The 19418-nt window shown below is 38.0% G+C and overlaps 1 protein-coding gene across 4 annotated transcripts in view; it reads left to right on the top strand.

The window, feature by feature from the left end:
- LOC126109408 (coronin-2B-like) overlaps positions 1-19418 on the top strand; it is a 118324-nt gene that overhangs the window by 44651 nt on the left and 54255 nt on the right. For all 4 annotated transcript variants that reach the window (XM_049914440.1, XM_049914441.1, XM_049914439.1 and 1 more), the window contains 5 exons: positions 2928-3044; positions 4898-5047; positions 9111-9275; positions 14393-14617; positions 17891-17977. In XM_049914440.1, coding sequence (XP_049770397.1) covers positions 2928-3044; positions 4898-5047; positions 9111-9275; positions 14393-14617; positions 17891-17977 — 744 coding nt within the window. The remainder of the gene's footprint in view (positions 1-2927; positions 3045-4897; positions 5048-9110; positions 9276-14392; positions 14618-17890; positions 17978-19418) is intronic.

Genomic DNA, 19418 nt, shown 5'->3' with positions numbered 1-19418 from the left:
TTCTGGAAAGAATGTGATATATTGTTTAATATTAGATCACGGTTGTTTGTTTCCTGCAATCATACCAGCAGAATTTAATCATATTAAGTGAAGGTATATGGCTGAAAGTTTTTGACTGTGTAAAATAACTGAAAAAAAATTGAGGATTTGACAACTATGGTGGTAATAAGTGGTTGGTGATCAGAAGGTATTGTTGTTTCTGACTGTTCCATGTAATCAGTTTCTCATGGACTGTATTTGCAGAAATTGAATTATTTAGATAATTTTTTTTTATTGATCCATTTAATCTACAGCTGCACAATGTGCAAGAGATATTTGGATGTTTTTGTTAACAGTTTTACATATAATATACCTTTGTACATAACACACATTAATATATCAATTAATGATAAATCAGCACATTTCAGTTTTTAGTTATTATTTCATTATCAAGTAAATGTACAGTGGCAAACTTCAACAGCATATTTTGTCACATTCTTGTTTGCACTTGTGTATGTTTTTGCAACAGTAACAGATTGATTGTGCAACAGTGTCTTCAGAATGACAGGATTGATGAAAAACATTGTAATTACAACCTGAATTTTTTTTTTCTGGCTCCATTTTTATTCAGTGTCAAATACTTACGCAGGCATCAAAAAGCAGACTGCTATCACAGTTTGCCAGCTTAACATGACATTAATGTGCAGAAAGTTTTAATCAGTGAAATTCATACACGCTGTGATTCAGGTACAAATATGAGGAAGTGTCAGTGAAAACCTTAAATTTTTTTTAAAGTTTTCATTTTTTGAACAAAAGTGGAACACAAATGTGTCATTTTTTGACATAGTCTCCCTGTTGTTAAACACAGATCCTGCAGTATGTACGAACTGCATTGACTCCTCTGAAGAAGAAGAAGAAGAAGAAAGAAAAAAAAATCTTCCATTGATGTGCATGGGCACTTGTACAGAGCCTGATGCACTTCTTCATCGTAATGAAATTTCTTTCCTCCCATCCCTTCTTGGAATGGTCTAAACATGTGGTAAACATTTGATGCAGTTGTGGCAGAGTATCAGACTGCAGGCTGTCGATGGCTGCAAGTGTTGCATGGGTGTTATGGGGCAGAGCATTGTCATGTTGCAAAAAGACACCTGCAGTCAGAAATCCATGTCGCTTTGATCTTGTCACTGTCCAAAACTGATTTTTTAACATATTGGATTATAACATGCTGGTGATGGTGTATCACCTAATGTTCAGAGACAGCACCTCATTTATCCCAAAAGAGTCAGTGATACCTTCTGTGTGGATGACTGCACCCAGAAATTGTTGGGTTTTGGTGATGAGAAATAGCACCATTCCTTGCTTGCAATTTTCAATTTGTGTTTGTGGAAGTATACCAAAGTTTCATCTCCTGTAACAATTCTCATGAAGGAGATGTCACCTTCTGATTCAAAGTGTCACAAAGGTTCTTCACAGATGTCAATGTGTTGCTTTTTCACTTCCGTAGTGAGCTAATATTTCAGACCCTTTGCAAAACTTAAGTGTTTTCTGAATAATGTGATATGCTGAGCCATGACTAATGGTCAGATTTGTGGCTACTTCATCCACCATCATACAGTGATTTGCCATCACAATGGCTTCAACTGCTGCAGTAGACTTTGCTGTCACAATTTAGTGTGCCTGACCTGGCCACTGAACATTTGTCACAGAAGTCACGCCATTTCCAAACTTTCTACTCAATTTGTACACTTGCTGCAGTGACAGATGTGCATCACCTTACTGGACCTGGACACTGATAACCGAACTATTGAGTGCCCCACAAACCAAACATCATCATACTGGACCTTCATAGTTCCATGGATACTAGATTTCAATAGATTTTGTACCTTCACTGCTCAGAAAACATATAACAGAATGCTGTTCTTCCTCGATGTATGTCACAAGTGGTGCAGTCGTATTAAAATGGTGTTGCAGCCACCTTCCGCTTGTCTGTAGTATGCTGCTGCCAATAGGGCATCCCCTACATTATTGGTTACAGAACACTTACATAAAATCTTGATTTTTAAATACATATTCAAGGCTTTCATCTGACTCCCCTTCATACGTGTGCATTGAAATGTTGCATATAGCATGGGTGATTCTGAAGAGGACGCTTCATACAAACATATCCTCATTGCTCAGATATAACTGATAGTTAAATGTCAGGAGTGGGAATGATGCAGGTGATAATAACTGTACAGATGGTGCCTTCTCAAAGCAGATTTAAAATAAAATATGAAAAACTGTCAGAGGTGACTTCAGTGAATTTTGTTGCTCACCTGTACAGGTATAGCACTGCAGAACAGGCGTCTTGACTGTTCTTTAACTTGAGCACACACATTCAAAATGGGAGCAAGCAATTCTTCCATTGCTTATGCTTCTTGCCTGTAGGCAGTGGTCTTTACCCATGCTTACAAAGAGCAATCTAGTGAAGACAGATTGCAAATGATGTTCCTATATACTGTCCATGCAAACTAAGTTGACACTCCGCATGCTGGGTGATGGGAGTGGCCGTAAAGGAATTTCCCATTTACAGTCACTCCCATCAACCACTGTGCCAAGTGTAAACTCAATTTGTGTGGGCAGTAACTGGTTAACATTGCAGATACTGTGCCTATCAAATGGATGTACTGTATTCCATAAACTGTTAAGAATAAAAGCAGCATCAGTATATGTAGATTTTCCTTCAGAATAATTCATACAGTAATCTTTGAATTTATTTCAGTTTCCTAATGTAACATCATCTATAATTACAGACCTTGACGAGTTCTGTTTTTGAACATAGAAACAATTTATACTGAATTAATGTTGCATATATGTAATGGCAGTTTGAAGGATACTGTTGTTAAAATTTTTGCTGCTTCTTGACAGTTAAGAGGGAAGGTTTTTCCAACTTAATGTATATTTTGCAGACTGGTCGCTTGGATTTTAATGCCAGCAGGGTAACAGGCCACAGGGGTCCTGTCCTCGACATTAAGTGGAATCCTTTCAACGACAACATCATTGCATCATGTTCTGACGACTGCACGGTAAGTTAGTTAGCAGTTACAAAAGTGAGTGTTTCTGAAGATAAGCTCTCTCTCCCGCTCTCCCTCTCTCCCGCTCTCCCTCCCCCCTCCCCCCTTCCTCCCCCTCCCTTAGTCCATGACCTCCCTCTCTCCCTCTTCATTATCACCCTCCTCTCTTTCCTCCCAATTGCCCCCCCCCCCCCCCCCCCCCCCCACTCCCTTCCAAGTCTCTCTCTCTGTTCTGCATAATCCCTACCCTCAGAATTGGTATTGTCTTGTGCAGCCACCAAATCATCTGGCAAAAGACCTGCCTCAGACTGTCCTGCTACCCATCCTCGCCTCGTTTGTCTTTCTCGACCTCCGTGGCACCCAGACAACTGCTTTCGATAATATACACTAATCAGTCTGGCTGCTACTAACAGTGTGTACATTTGGGTGTCTGTGTGGTTGTTTGTCTGAATGTGTGTACTGGCATATAACAGTGCTACTCTGTAGCTGTACTGAGCCTAGAAGACATGTTACCTTCCAAAAAATCTGTCATCCTGATGCTATTGAGTATGCTTTTTACCCTATCTATCTTCTTGTACTGTCACCTTTCGAGAATTCTCTTGATACAGTGGACCTCCTACTAAGTGTCATCAACTCTTGCTGTGTGGCTTCTTCTCCATCTACAGAAGTTCGAAGGCTGGAAGAGAACTTTGTAGTACTCAGGCTACAAAGTGACATAATTGCTTTTTAAAGAACTCTTATGTATGTTGTTGCTCTTATATAACAATTACAACATTGGGTGATCTGATCTCTCTTTAATCAGGACACCATTTCTGAACTGAATCTCAGAACAGAAGGGAATGACATTTCTCTTCAACTTTGTTCAGCTGTTTCTTGGCTTTGTCATTGTAGGCAGCACCTCACATTCTCTGGCTTTCAAACCACCACCAAGCCACAGTGCCAAAGAATAAAAGACTCCTTCACAGCAGATGGGGACACCCAATCAGTGTTGTGCCATGGTAACATTCTCTGCTCGCACGTTTGGCTCTGACTCTGTACATTCATCAAACCAGTGTGCACACAGTGGAAAGTTCAATACGTGCTAACTACCTAAACAACATTTTAACAGAACAATCTTTCATCTGATTGTGAGGAAGAGGTTGGGCATCACGTTACTCCACAGTACTAGAAAAATTGTAAGAGCTCGAAGGCTAGTATTAACTATTTTGTATTACATATTTCGGTGGTGGTGGTTGTTATCTTATTTTATGTATAAGTTGTTTTATGATTTTCATTCACAAGTACAAGGGTGTGCAGAAAAGTAATGCCTCCAGGTTTTTTATGTGAAAAATTGCGAGGATTTCTAAATCAAACCAAGTTCATTCTTCATCTTATACATTGTAAAAACATCCATCCTCTTCATTTCACTTTGCTGTTATAAACCAGTGGTGTCTTGTGAAATTTGCCACTGGAAGTTCTTTGACCAGTCACTTCCAGTGGCAGCGGTCAAATTCTAACACAAAATGCTTTCTCACTACCATTTTCAGCAACTACAGCCACTGGTGCACCTGTTCGTGGTTTTCCAAGTTAACTTGTCAGCACAATGTTCGAAAAAATCTTTGAATGTTTCTCTTTCACGTACTGCATCATTTGTTAAATTATGTTCAGTCATTCACTTACACAAATTAACAAAAAAAAAAAAAAAAAAAAAAAAAAAAAAAAAAAAAAAAAAAAAAAAAAAAAAAGTGTTTCATAGACCATATAATCACCCAGTCCCTTGGGTGTTCAGCATGTGAAGTTTCGTAACTTTTTTGCTATTATTTATGTGCTTATTAATTTACAGTGATTTTGTAATTGGAAGCGCATGTCCTAATAATGCACTGCAGGTGAAGCTGTGGTACATACCTGACAATGGATTGGCCACACACCTCTCCGACTGGATCGTGGACCTGCATGGGCACAAACGCCGTGTCGGCTATATCGAGTGGCACCCGACGGCAGAGAACATCCTCGTCAGTGCAGGCTTTGACCACCTGGTGAGCTTATGAAATGCTACTTTGCTTATATGTCATATTTTCATGTCAATTAGCTTCAGTGTAAAGCAGTTCTTTCTTTGTATTTCCTTCCTGCCTATAGGCAATGGTCTTTACTCCACCTTACAAGCAAGAACACAATGACAGTAACACTAGTGTTCCATTACGAGGAACAGAATAGACAGCATATAAAAAGGAAAGCAAAGGCCAGCTATTTTGATTTGTATGAAGTTAAGCATTGTGCTTGATACCATATTGAATCCAAGCAAACGCAAAATGATGGCTGCTTATTACTATGGTGCGAAATGGACGTTCATACGAAACGGAAGTAATCTAACCGACTTAAGGGAAACTTCTACAAAAGGGAATGCTAATGGAACATGTGATAAATGTTTAGCTAAAAAATTATATCACAAGCTAGCCACCTGTGCGAGCTGTGAACTGCCACTGCGTTTAGCTTCAGATGGTAACGAAGATACTTTGTTCATTTTTTTTTCCCTTGCAGCAATTTTATCTTAATTATTAATTTTTCTTTTTTGAGACTTTGATCCTATAAATCAAATTCACTTTAAACAGAAACAGCTGTTATGGGACACTCTGCATGAATTTGTCTTTGTATCAATGCTGGAATTTTAATTCATGTATTCAACCTGAAAGTAAGACATAGGCATTATTTAATTGAATGTATGGATGAAAAGTAATTAATGATGATTGACAGCTGCGTGAAATTAATTCGAAATAAATTGGTGTGCACAGATTGGTTACTGCAACCGCTCACGGTGAGGGGAAAATCTGGGTTTGAGTCTCTGTCCGGCACAAATTTTCATGTCGCTAATGGGTAGTATACCTAACAAAGGTGATGCCAAGATATTTGCAGTCAGCTAATTTATTTTGAAATAACTTAGGAATGACTTCAAATGAAGTTTTAAAATTTAGAATTAGACCCACACCTGCAAGTTGGCTCTAACGTATAATGCAATACAAAATATGTTTGCTTAACAGGTGATGATTGATAAGTGTCACCAAGAAACTTTTGGCAGGCTTTGTCCTAAATGTAATATGTGTTTCAACTTTTCCATTAGGTAACTTTTGGTGTGGAATGTTTTCTTCATTATTTTCTTCCAGCTATAAGTACAACAATAAATCACTGTAAGTAATATCAGAAACGTGTATCTACTTGAACGAATTATTCACGACTGGGCTGCAGGCTAGCAACACGCTGCATAAGCAGGCAGCACACTCAAATAAAATACTTCAACTTACATTTTATGTATACTCTAGTCAGATGTCGCTTCTTCCAACCTTAAAAACAATTTCGATATGTTAGTTACATTCAGTACACAGCAACATATCACCTAAAATGAAACAAATGTAAAGTAGTCAGCCACCACATTTTTCACTGCAGACCCTTCAAATTTTATGTTGCTGAGTTCTAGGAAATTAAGTATCACAGTCACTATGACCAAAATTGGGGGGGAAAAAAATGCATTTCATCATCGAGGTGAGATATGAAACTGTAAGCTGTGAAGGAAATTAATTCTGTATGCTAGTTAGTTGCCTCAGAATTTCAGAATTGAATGAGAGGTATTATGTACAGTAGTGAGGAAAAACAAAAGCGAAACAGCGATAAAATGGGAAAACTGAGTCTTATTGTGTACGGCTATCAGCCACCTTATGGGAACAGTTAGTTACTTTCCTGTGTGGTCTTTTCTCTTACTTCTGCTTATCATATATTTCTAACTTTAACAGTACAACAAACAACTGTTTACTAGTAAGTAAGAGCAGCAGCTAAAATGCACAACTCATAAAATAACTGAAACATATCCGTTCCCCTTTGGCTTCCAACACAGCTGTTTATTTTCAGTATGGCTGACTTTTAGCATGCACACTAAATTTTATCGCATGGATAGTAGCAGTGTTTCAGTTCTGTATACTGTTTATTCTGTGTTTCCTGTATTAGTTTGAGTCACTCATTTTGTGCCAGTATCTGGACTTAATTTACACATATATCCTAATATTTGTATTGAAATTCGTCATGTATCTGCAGCTGGCAATATTATTTCAGGAAATGAATATTGCACAGCTATAAATAACTTCATTTATTGTCATTATCTCTTTTGCTTCTGAAGCCACATGATCAAAAGATCTTGACGGCAACTGTATTGATAGCAATGGATGCTGATGACCCGTCATAGCAAAGTAGTCATAAAATATGGTAATTAAGGCCAAAATTATGTATACTCATTGAAACCAAACATTAAGCTACTGTTGTATCAACTGTAACATACAAGAGCCTGAGCATATATAGATCTTACATGTAATCCAAATCCGTCTGTTTTGATATAGGCAATTTGTGGCTGTATGCTGATGGTGACCATTTCATAATGAAGCTTTAGCCTTTGTTCTGGTGATGACAAACTAGATGAAAAAACAGGAGAAGGTTTTCTTTCATGAAGTATTTTCGTTTTCTCATGCACATCATAGATAAACTGTTCATTCTCTGAACTTGATAATAATTGAGTGGTTAGCATATGAGTGCCAAAACCAGACAAAAAGAACGATGTTCCCAGCCTAATTTTTCAGGTTTTTTTTCACTCTTAAAGCAGTCTCTTTTTCCTTAATCTAAACTAATTAACCTATTTTGTCACACAAGATATGGGCAGTCATAAAACAAATATAAATACACTGGAATTTTTCACTTTGAAAGAAACCTTATTATCAATAATGCAGTTTCAGCAATGTTTATAAAGCTGACAGAAACAATTAAGTCTTCTTTTGTAGTAGGTAGAAGGACTGATATATCAACAAAAATGATCAATTTTTGAAAATATAGTTGAATGGATAAAAAAAATCTACTCACTAAGCGGCAGCAGGAGGAAATGTGCATAAAAGTTCAGGAAATGGGCAAACTTTCAGTCAGTGGCTCCTTCTTATGGCAGAATGGTTGAATGAGAAGGAAGAGGGATGAAGGGAAAGGACTGGTGAGGCTAAGGAAATGGAGAGCATTATGGGAAAGTCACCCAGAACTCCAGGTCAGAGGAGACTTACCAGATGGAATGAAAAGGAAAGACTGATTCCTGAAATATTGAATTTATCATGCTGTTGCAAAATATTTGGCTTCAGAACTGTCAAATGAATATTCCAGTTGCAGATAAAGAAATGTCACTCTGTAGACAGTGAAGGGTGAGGACCCCGGTTGTCAAAAGTGTTCAAGCTCTGATATTGGAAAATCCAAGTCAATAATTTGCAATTGAAGTAAACCATCAACTGATAGAATTGCAGAGGATGATCTGTGATACAAATGCTACACATCAGAGGCAAGACAAATGTTTTCCGAGACTGCCAGGACAAAGTGAGTAAGTTACTGCACTGTGCTTGTTGGAAAAAAAGGATGCCATGCAGTGACAGACATTCTGTATGTCTCAAAAGCTACATATAAGAAGTTCAGAGACTGTACCGATGTCTTGCAGGAGACTAGCTGAAATTCCAAACAGGTTGGTATCTCTGCAAATGGCTTGACAGATTTGTTCCACAACCGAAAAGCATTAGGTGGTCCAGATGTATAGAAATGGGTGGAAAGAATTATCTAAAACACACATTTGAACTGAAAGATTCCTTGTGTGTGGCATTGCATCCTCTAGTTATGTTGTTGTGTAGCATATCAGTTGGTCAGTTGCTTATAATAAGCAATACGTTTTTCTTGTGTTTGTTGTACTTTCATTTTGAATGATTCTTTCTTGTGTAGAAGGACATCAATATAAAAGTGTGATTGTCTTGCTAGATTTCCCTGTGTTGGTGATACTAGAGATAACATTTTGTATTTATAGCCTATATTTCCTGCATATCTTCTGCTCAGAAACTCTGCAGGAAATTGCAAGCATTGTAATACAAAAATTATTGTAATGTGCACTTTCAAAGCTGTGGGCATCTTGTCTTCTGAAAAGAGTAATCATAACTTATTTCTGTCTCAGAGACAAGACATCTGTAACCTGGCCTCTGGAGGAATGCATTGTGTGTCCACTGAATGGTGGTGTAACCGGGTGTGGTTGCCCTGTTCGCATTGCAGATGATTGTCTGGGACGTGGGGAGCGGCGATGCGGTAAACGTGATAGACTGCCATCCCGACGTCATCTATTCCATGTCGTTCAACCGTGACGGCTCACTCATCGCAACGACGTGCAAGGACAAGAAGCTCAGGGTCATTGAGCCACGGAAAGGCATAGTGTTTTCGGTGAGTAGAAGCTGTTGTGAATCATCTGGATGATGTCTCGAATGGCATTGCATGTTTTGCTTGAAGAACCCTATGTTGATATTTTATAAATGAATAACATTTCTAATGCTCTTGTAATGTAGCCTTTGTATCAAAAGAACAATTCACTCAAGAAAACTGTAAAATTGCAAGGGGATGGGATCTCTGACCACCACTTACTTACCTCCAGAAAGTGGAATTATAAGTAATACCATTACATACAATTTTTTTTTGTAGTATGTCTTATCCTTCCGCAGCTGCTGCATGAATTTGTTAACGATGCTATGTTAAACTGTGACGGTGATGATCGTTCAGTATTCCCTTACAGTTCTTGAACTGTAGTACATCACAAAAAACAGTTATTTACCCATTCTACTCAGATCAGTAGACAAATAAGAGAATTATGTTCAGAGATGTTAAACAAGAGCCTGCTTAAAATATACACCCAAGCTCAATGTTCTCTTCTCCAGCATTGTTCGTTAGTATTAAAGAAGCTTTCTGTCCGGCATATTTCCTGGAGCTGCAGTTGGCAGTGAAGTGTGTCTGCACTTGTTCCGAGTCACATTGGCTGCGACGCCCCAGTGCTGCCCGTAGCCCAGTGAATACCTCAAGCAGAAGTTACACAAAACAAACAGAGACAAATGTCTAAAATACATAAGCGTCACATGAGTTTGCAGAATACCATGTAACATAAATCAATACCAGAAATAACACTTACAACTCTGCACATTTACTCTTTCATATATGTCATCAAGGGAGCAGAAATTTTAGAGCTACACTTTAGTATGCGTTTTAGGTTTTTAAGTCTTGAAATTTCTGCGTCCTTTCATCCTTGCCCCCCTTAACCAGTAAACCCTCAATTCTTTAAAGAATCAAACTCCCATGCATAAAACAGCTTCAGATGTCTGATAACTTTACAAATGAGTTAATGTGTTACATATTTTTGATTGAGAAGTAGCAGCCGCAACCTCGGAAACTGGCTACGGCCGCGAGAGCAGTGTGCTGACCGCATGCCCCTTCATATCCGCATCTGATGGTGCCTATGGGCCTCTGGCTGGTCGGTATCTTTGGACGTTCATGGCCTTTTCGGGTGGAGTTTAGTTTTTTAAAGGTTTGAAATTACTGGATGAACATAAACTGGGTAATTGGTACGCCATTTTAAGCAAAAGCTAGTTTTCCAAACATCTCAGCATTTGATGTTATATCTCTTTACCTATACTTTGTCCAAGAATATAATTTTGCAGGTATATTCAGTGGTTTATGTGGATACTGTCTGCAAATTGTGTTGTGAGTGGAATTAGTTGCAAAGAAATGATAAATGAAAGTGTCATGCCTGATGTTAAATTCGCTTCATGAACAACAAAAATGTAATAAGTGACAAACATTTTTCCTTTCGTTTTGTGGGAGGTGTCAGTGCAGAAAAGTTTCATAGAGGTTTGAAATTAAGTGTGAAGTTTATTGGAAATTGTTTAGTGCTCTCTTTCTCAAATAGTGGACATATGAAGTCGGTGTATTTATGTGCCTTGACCTACGCTGCCTCAAAACACACACTTTCAAACTGCAATACCTGCCGTATTGTGTTAAACTTTTAAAATAAGATTACACCCCTTGATGAATAGATTATAAAAGCACATTAAATTTTTAAATTCAATTTATAGTTACGTGAAATATTGAAAACCAAATTTTTTTGGCCATATACTGAAACTGGTCTGGGTTCCAGGACAGCATTTTAGTAATAGAGCTTCCACTAATTTCTGTGTCTTTCAGTTTGCCCTTACTTCACTGTCTAACCTTTCATTATCTCTGGACTGAAGCTGGCATGACCGCTCACCGATGCCCTATCTTTGATCACCTATTGTCTTATCTGTTCCTCCTTTCTAGCCTTCCCATACTTATCCCTCTGCACTCCCTGAGGAAGAATCATATAATTTGCAAAAACTAGGTATAATTGTGTCTATTTCTATGTGTGTCTATTTGCAATACTTGAATTGATTAATTTATTATTACGTCAAGGTCTCTTAATAACCATATGATGAAAATTAAACATTTTGGCAATCAGTTGCCATCTTCAGAAGTGATTGATCCACTGACATCGTGCTCATGAGATACAAAAATTCCAAACAACGAATAAAATATGTGTATGAATCCTATGTCATGTCATCACAAAATCACATAGTAATAATTTGAGCAACAGTGAAAATAATGAGAGTTAAAAAACAAAAATTAAAAAATAACTTAAAAAATAAGTAATATTAAAAAGGTATGCATACGCCTGAAGATAAAAATAAAGTAGATGCAGCAGTTAACTACAAAAGTGAGCACATACCGCGTCTAAATACATGATAGCAGAGACTATTACTCCTTACTGGAAGCATTCTTTTTTACATTTGATGTCTGCACATACGTGTGCTCACTATCAGAACTGGCATGTCCATTGCTATATAATTAGATACATTATGAGATGTCGGCACCTACAGCTCGTGAGAATGGCCTGTGAGGCCAAAACTGGCCAGTCACGTGAATCTAAATAGAGTAAACATGTGTAAACAATAGCTGAGGTGAAACCATTAGACTGACGTTAAACGTTATTACTTTTTTGGTAGTTCAGGGTAGCGTACTACAGCATGTTCTTAATACATTTTAGTCCAAAATTACTAAAAACAGACACAAATTACCTCCATTTCTTGAAGACATGCTGACACTGTGATTAACAGCTTTCTTCAAGCAGATGTTTGAACATGTGTTTATTCACTGAACTAGAAAAAATTAAGTATTAGAAAGGAAAACGCTACCTAATGTTCTGCAAAATTATATTTATTTGGTCACAAACCAGCTTTTGGATTCTCGGGCCACCTTCGAGTTAGAACTGATTGTCACAAGCACAGATAAATATGATATTATTTGTACAGAAGATATGAAAATGATGGAGTGTTTGCGTAGAAAACATCATATTTTTTATCATCTAGAAATAATTACGTAACCTGAAAAGGGGAGGAGAGTTTTTATGCTCAATACATTATCAACTGATCAGAAATACGGTGAATTTACAGTCTGAGGCTGGTATTCATAATAGATACTTAATTTAATGAAGGGAAAAAGGAAACTGAGCATGATCTTTTAATACTAATCTGGTATTCTCTATCATGTGCTTGTTGATTTCCATTAGGGTCATCTTTCTGCTTAAAATACTGAAAGTCAACAAACATATGACACAGAATTTCAGGTTAGTATTAAATAATCAGACTCGGTTTGCTTTTCCTCCTCTGTTAAATTAAGATAGAGTGTAAATCCATCTTCTTTTCGTCAGTAGTTAATATATCTTCACATAAAAACTTCCTTTCACCCTTTTTTAGTTTATGTAATTATTTGTGTGTGTCACAGTATCTTCTGTACAAATATGTACATTGCACATCATGTTTGTCTGTTTTTGCGATGTTCAGTTGTTACTTGAAGATGACCTGAGAAGCCGAAAGCCGATTTATGACAAAATAAATATAATTTTAATGTTCATTAGGAAGCATTGTTCTTTTTAATATTATTATCGTGCTCTGCCAAGCACCGATGCAAAAGTCAGTTAACTCTTCGCTGCCGTGGGTGTGTAAACACATCCTGCTACGCTGCTCTGGAGGTGTTGTGGACATGTATACATGCATACATGCGCCGCTTGGATTTTTCTACATTGCTATGGGCATCTGAATGAATTGTGAGTCGCCAACCTCTCACTGCTGCAGATGAGTTACTTCCATATCTCGAAAAATAAAAAACTTTTGAGTATTTATCATACAACATATGTGCCTCATTACATGCTGTCATTTGCAGAAAACCATGTTTCAATATCTTGAATTGCATGAGAGGTGATTATTGTTATGGCTGCATGATTTGTGATGATATGCAGGGATGTGAATGAGCATGTCATGCGCAGCTGTACTTCAGATATAAAACAAAAATTTTTTTCAGGTGACTGTCAACAGCATGAATATACTTGGAGAAATCCGTGATAACGCATTGTGCTGTCTAATGATATATTTATCCACAACTGGTTTCAATTATGGACCATTTTCATGGTGTAAAAATTTCTATTGTGACACCTTCGCATGTCATAATGCTATTTAACCATAAAAGTATACACTGTTCTTGACCTGAAAATTTTAAAATAATACTTAATTGCTCAGGCAGTGTTGCTGTGCACTTACTTCTGTTAGATTTTTTTTTTCATGTTTTCAATGTTTTCTGCTTGCTTAAGCTGGTATAATGGTGTTAAGTATCATTTTAATGTTTTCAAGTTAGCAGTGGTGTACACAGTTCTCGTTAAATAACACTTAAGGCATGTGAAGTTGTTACAATAGATCTTTATCCACTATTAAGGTGGTCCGTGATCGAAACCATTACTGAATAAATACATTGTAAGACTGCACACACAGCATCATGTGTTGTTATGCATTTCTCCGAGCTGGATATATATAACCCAATAACAAAATGAGACGTCCATCTGCTCTCCATTTTAAATAAAATTTTGGTATCTTATCTATATTTCATTCACTGCAATGTATGAGCTAAAATCAACCACATGCAAAATTTATGCAATGCCTTTTTACCTCTGCAAAATCTTTACAATTTTGTGCAATGTTTTACTTAATTTGATGCAGAAATTCAGTTTTTTAGTGAGTGAAGGTATAGGACTGTAAGAAATGCAAAAATCAACCTTTTTCACCTAATAGTTTTCAAAAAATTTGATAAGTATTTCATGTTGGCCAGAATGTCATCGCTCAGTACAGGCATCAGCATTTGGTGGCCAGTGCAGCCTTAGCGTGGTAGCCTCCGTACAGAATGCAGAGCTTGTCTTTAGCAGCAAAAGGGTTAATGTTAAGAAAGAAAAGTTGGATGGGATATATTACATAAGCACTGAGGAGGTTATGGGAATGTCGCCTGTGTTGCACCGACCAAAAGCTTTGGCAAAATGACTTATCTCCAACAAAGACATTATTACGTAACTGGAATAGCTATTTAATCAAACTGGAAACAGCAGTTGCATGTGCCGTATGTCAAGATGAGGAGCACACTGGACAAAATAATGACTTGTTATTCATCTCTGCATGCAGGAAGGGGTATGCCACGCAGGTACCAAGGCATGCAAGGCGGTGTTCCTGGGCAACACGGGCCGCATCCTGACTACGGGCTTCTCCCGCCACTCGGACCGGCAGTATGCCGTGTGGAGCCAGAGCGATCTGTCCCAGCCGCTCTGCATAGAGACCATCGACAGCTCCTCGGGGGTGCTGTTCCCCTACTACGACCACGACACCCGTGTGCTGTTCCTCGCAGGCAAGGTGTGTTGCAAAATGAATTTTATTTTGACCCTCACCTCTGTATAACTACAACAACTTAAATATGTTTGAACCTGCTTACATATTCATCCCTTGGTTTCCCTGTGCAATTTTTACCTCCCCCCCACCCTCCCCTGACTGCCTTCCAGTACCAAATTGGCAATTCCTTGATGTCTCAGAACATGTCCTGTGAACCAGTCTACATCTACATCTGTACTCTGTGAACCACTGTGAAGTGCAAGGCAAAGGGTACATTCTATTATACCAGTTAGTAATGTTTCTTCCCATTCCATTCACAAATGGAGCACGAGAAGAATGATGGTTTAAATGCATCTTTCCATGCTGTAATTAATAATTTTCTCCTCACTATCCCTATGTGAGCAACGCATAGAGGATTTTAGTATATTCCCAGACTCATCATTTAGAGCCGGTTCATGAAACTTTATAAGTAGGCTTTCTAAGGATAGTTCGTGTCTATCTCCAAGTTCCTGCCACTTCAGTTCCTTTAACATCTCTGTGACACTCTCACACATCTCAAACAAACCTGTGACCAATCGTGCTGCTCCCACTATATACATTAAATATTCCTGTTAGTCCTCTTAGGTACAAGTCCTATACACTTCAGCCAATTTTCCAGAATGGGTTGCATGTAACATGTGTAAGCAGTCTCCTTTGTAGACTGATTGCATTTACCCAGTATTCTATCAGTAAACTGAAGTCTACCACCTGCTTTACACATGACTGAGCCTATGTTATTATTCCATTTCACATCCCCACAAAGTGTTACCCTAGGTATTTGCATGTGTTCACCAATTCCATTTGAGGTTCATTGATACTGTAGTCGTAGGAAGTGAAGTGCACAGTTTTACGTTTCTGAACATTTTAAACCAGTTGCCAATCTTTACACCACTTTGAAATCTCATCAACATCTGACTGAATATTTGTGCAGCTTCTTTCAGTCATTACTTCATTATGGATAACTGCATCACCTGCAAAAAGTCTGAGATTACTGTTAATATTGCCTGCAAGGTCATTAATATACAACATGAACAGCAATGGTCCCAACACACTTCCCTGGGGCACACCCAAAGTTCCTTCCATTTCTAACCCTTCTTTTAGTCAGGTTGTGCCATAAATTTTCTTTTTTACCCAATTAGGTTCAGTACCTCCTCATTATTTATGTAATCTACCCACCTAATTCTCATAGTTACTCTGTAACACCTATTGCATTCCAGCCTGAACTGCTTATCATCCATGTTTGACTTCCATAGAAGACTACATTCCAGACAAATACCTTCAGGAAATATTTCCTGACACTTGAATTTGTGTTCAGTGTTGACAAATGGATCTCTCTCTCTCTCTCTCTCTCTCTCTCTCTCTCTCTCTCTCTCTTTCCTCCTACAGTCAGTCTGCATGTCTTATGCCGTATACTTCAGCCATAGTCAGTCAGTTTGCTACTCCGATAGTGAACCTCGTCAACTAATTTTAGTGTTTTATTTCCTAATCTGATTCCCCTCATCATTTCCTGATGAAATTCAGCTACTTTGCATTAACCTTGTTCTGTATTTTTTGATGTCCTCCTCATACTCTTTTCAAAACACTATCCATTCTGTCAACAGCTCTTCCAAAGTATTTTCTCTCTGACAATATTACAATGTTATCAGCAAACATTGCAGTTTTTATTTCTTCTCACTGAACTTTAATTTCCTTTACAAATTTTTCCTTGCGTCTGTTCACTGCTTCTTTAACATACATGCTGAATACTATGAGACATGGACTAAAACACTGCCGCATTCCATTATTAAATACTACTTCTAAAGGCACCCGTACAGTAGTTTTGGATGGGGACAACAAGACTTGGGGCACGGAGTATTTTTAATATTTTGGAGGATGAATGGCATCTTTCAAATAGCCATTAAAAAGATCTAGTTTCGACCCTGTTAAGTACCTGCATAATACCAACTTTTCAATCAATTAACCCATTGGTTTATACAGCTGGCTCATAGCCTGCTGCAGGTTTCAAGTCTGTTATTACAGTGCCGTCTGTAAGATGGGCCGTGCAGCTATACCTTCTTCTTAGTGTTTCTTCTTTTCTGTCAATAGATGGCACAGCATGTTATATACCATTGGAAGGCTGAGAAATCTAATTAGCGATGCATAACGTGCTCAGTTTGTCTCGAAATTTTGTGTTATGAGCAATCTGTTTTGAGGGTTTTTCGGCAGCTGTGTAGTAGCAAGCAATGCCATACTATAAAATTTTTCTCAGACAAGGAAATCAAAACTCTGTTGGATAAGTGACAGTGATGTGACAAAGGATATAAGAAAACTTTCTCTTACTTGATGGACATTGGGTTTTTCAGTTCATATGTTCTACTAAACAAAGTGACTGGGAAAAAAAACCTTGTTTCAATCGGTTTAGAATTCAGCTGGCAGGGAATATATTAGGTCTGCCAGGTTACCCTAGACCTGGACAAGCCAGGTCCACAGGAACGACTAAATGTATTGGTTACTGTCACTGAACACTAGTACTTGTATCACTTGATAAAATGCAGAATGATAGTCTCATATTAGTGTACAGTTGACTGTAAATTTTGATATATGTTACTGGCTTCTAAACCAACTCTTCCTTCTGGATCTGAAGTAAGATGATGCTGTTCTCGTAGTAGGTGACAATTGCCGAGTGGGGTAGAGTGGCACTGCACTGTGACGTAAGTAATCTTCCGGCTGTGTCGGGCAGCAGCAGTTCTCACTTGCAATTCTCTCGTGAGGTACCAACTGTGACATGGGAACTTGTTCTTCAGATGACCCCATAGTTCTTTCTTAAGATTTTTTTTAGTAGCTTGTTCAGTCCAGTCTGTGGACAGAAGCAAAATCAGAAAAAATTATAGCTGTGATCTCTCTCTCATCACTATTACATGAAAATAGTAATGTTTTTCTTTTGATAATCTATAATTTGACTTGATGTTATCTATGGTTATAGAATTGTGACTGTATTTTAAATGTGTGAAATAATGTAAACTGCTTCTTTTACTTTTTATTGATATTTATTAACCTGATGTGTTTCAGCAGCAAGTTGCCAATGCTGTCAACAAAAATGTAGTAGTGATGAAGATATAAATGTTTTAGGCCAGTTGAATATAGGTGAAAACCCAAAATGTGTTGTGGCATAAATACAATTATATAAAATAGTAGCTGATTGTATTTCTTAAAGCTACTTAATCTGTAGTCATGGAAACCATAACTCAGAAATTAATCTAATTTTGGCTTTATTTGCAGGGAGATGGCAACATCAGGTACTACGAGGTGGTTGACCAGGCCCCATGGCTGCATTATTTGAACCAGTTCCTGTCTGGATCTCCCCAGGTGAAGAACTGGAAAAATTTGACTTTCCAAATCCTGCTTTGGCCAAAACTTGTAGATTATTTTTTGCACAGTGAACAGTTTCTTGTGTAATAACTGGTTTAAAAGTTCACTGGCCATTTTTCTAAAAATCTAATTTGATCTCATTTGCATGAGAGGCATTCCTTTACAGAATAGTTTATTTTGATAACTCTGTGTACTAGAAAATTTTAGACTACTTTATGTTCTTATTATAACACACAATACACGGTCCAGTCTCATTACTGTGACCACCAGGCAAAAGTCTAAATAGCCACCTTTTGTAGTGTGGATGAGTTGAAAGAGTGTCAGTGAGTTTCTGGAAGATACCAAGAGTGATGTGGAGCCAAACCAGTGCCAGTGCCGTGGCCAGCTACACTAGGTTTCTTGGTTGAGGGCCCACGATGTAAACATTCCAGTCGCGATGGTCCCACAGATACTCAATTGGTTTTAAATCCGGGGAGTTTGGTAAGGGTCGACATTATTTTGTGTCGATCCACGGAGCATAAAATGCAAGTCGTGCGAAAACATCACCTGTTGCCACCCATTGGATGTCCAGTTGTAGTACTGACACGCAAATTCCATCCTTCGTTCCATCCAATGAACAGCAGTGACCTTGGGTGCATAAACCAGGTGCTGTGGAGGTCCGTATGCAGCAACATTCACTGAACAGTCGTTGAGGAGACAATATTGGGGGCCACCTGGTTCATCTGGGCGGTCAGGTGATCAACAGTTGCACCACTGTTTGACCATAAGCATCTTTGCACTCATCATTCACCTCTGCCTTTTATGGCCTGTGATTCACTGCAGTTGCCTCGGCGCCAGTGATTGGACCGTGTACATCAAATTACCACTCTCATCCAGATCGAAACAAAATATGAATATTACACACAAATGAACTGACCTGACACTACTAAACAGCTTTCATCCTTTCCTCAAGTCCTCAACAATGTTCCAGACTGTGTGCCACCAACCAGTGTTATGAAGTGTTGACCAGCTATTGCATAACGCTCTCCAGTGTTATGACATTGAAACTGTTATGACCCCACTAGGTAAGAAGCTTATAGGCAAAAAATTAAACAACACAAGGAAAATTAATGCAGAACTTATTTCTGGTTTTTCTAGTTTTGTTCATCAGCTTTGATGTGGAATGTTCACAGGATGAATCAACAAAAGCTTCACTTCTTCCTGCTGTTATGCAAGACATTCTTTATTTTTTCTAATGAAAGGAAGCTTATTTCCTTACGAATGACGTAGCAGTAATGATGTCATGAGGAGTAAAGGGAAAAAAACTGAATATTACTACACTTCACTATATCAAATCTCTCTGAACTTACAAGTTTATCATTAAAATAGATATGAAGTCATTAAGTATGTATGTGCACTTCTGGCCTTTAATCTCATGCCTTATGAAACACTGTCTTAA

Source organism: Schistocerca cancellata, chromosome 12, assembly GCF_023864275.1.
Source record: "Schistocerca cancellata isolate TAMUIC-IGC-003103 chromosome 12, iqSchCanc2.1, whole genome shotgun sequence".
Classification (NCBI taxonomy): Eukaryota; Metazoa; Arthropoda; class Insecta; order Orthoptera; family Acrididae; genus Schistocerca; species Schistocerca cancellata.
Note: the sequence above shows the minus strand (reverse complement) of the source record. Positions and strands in the feature narration are given on the sequence as shown.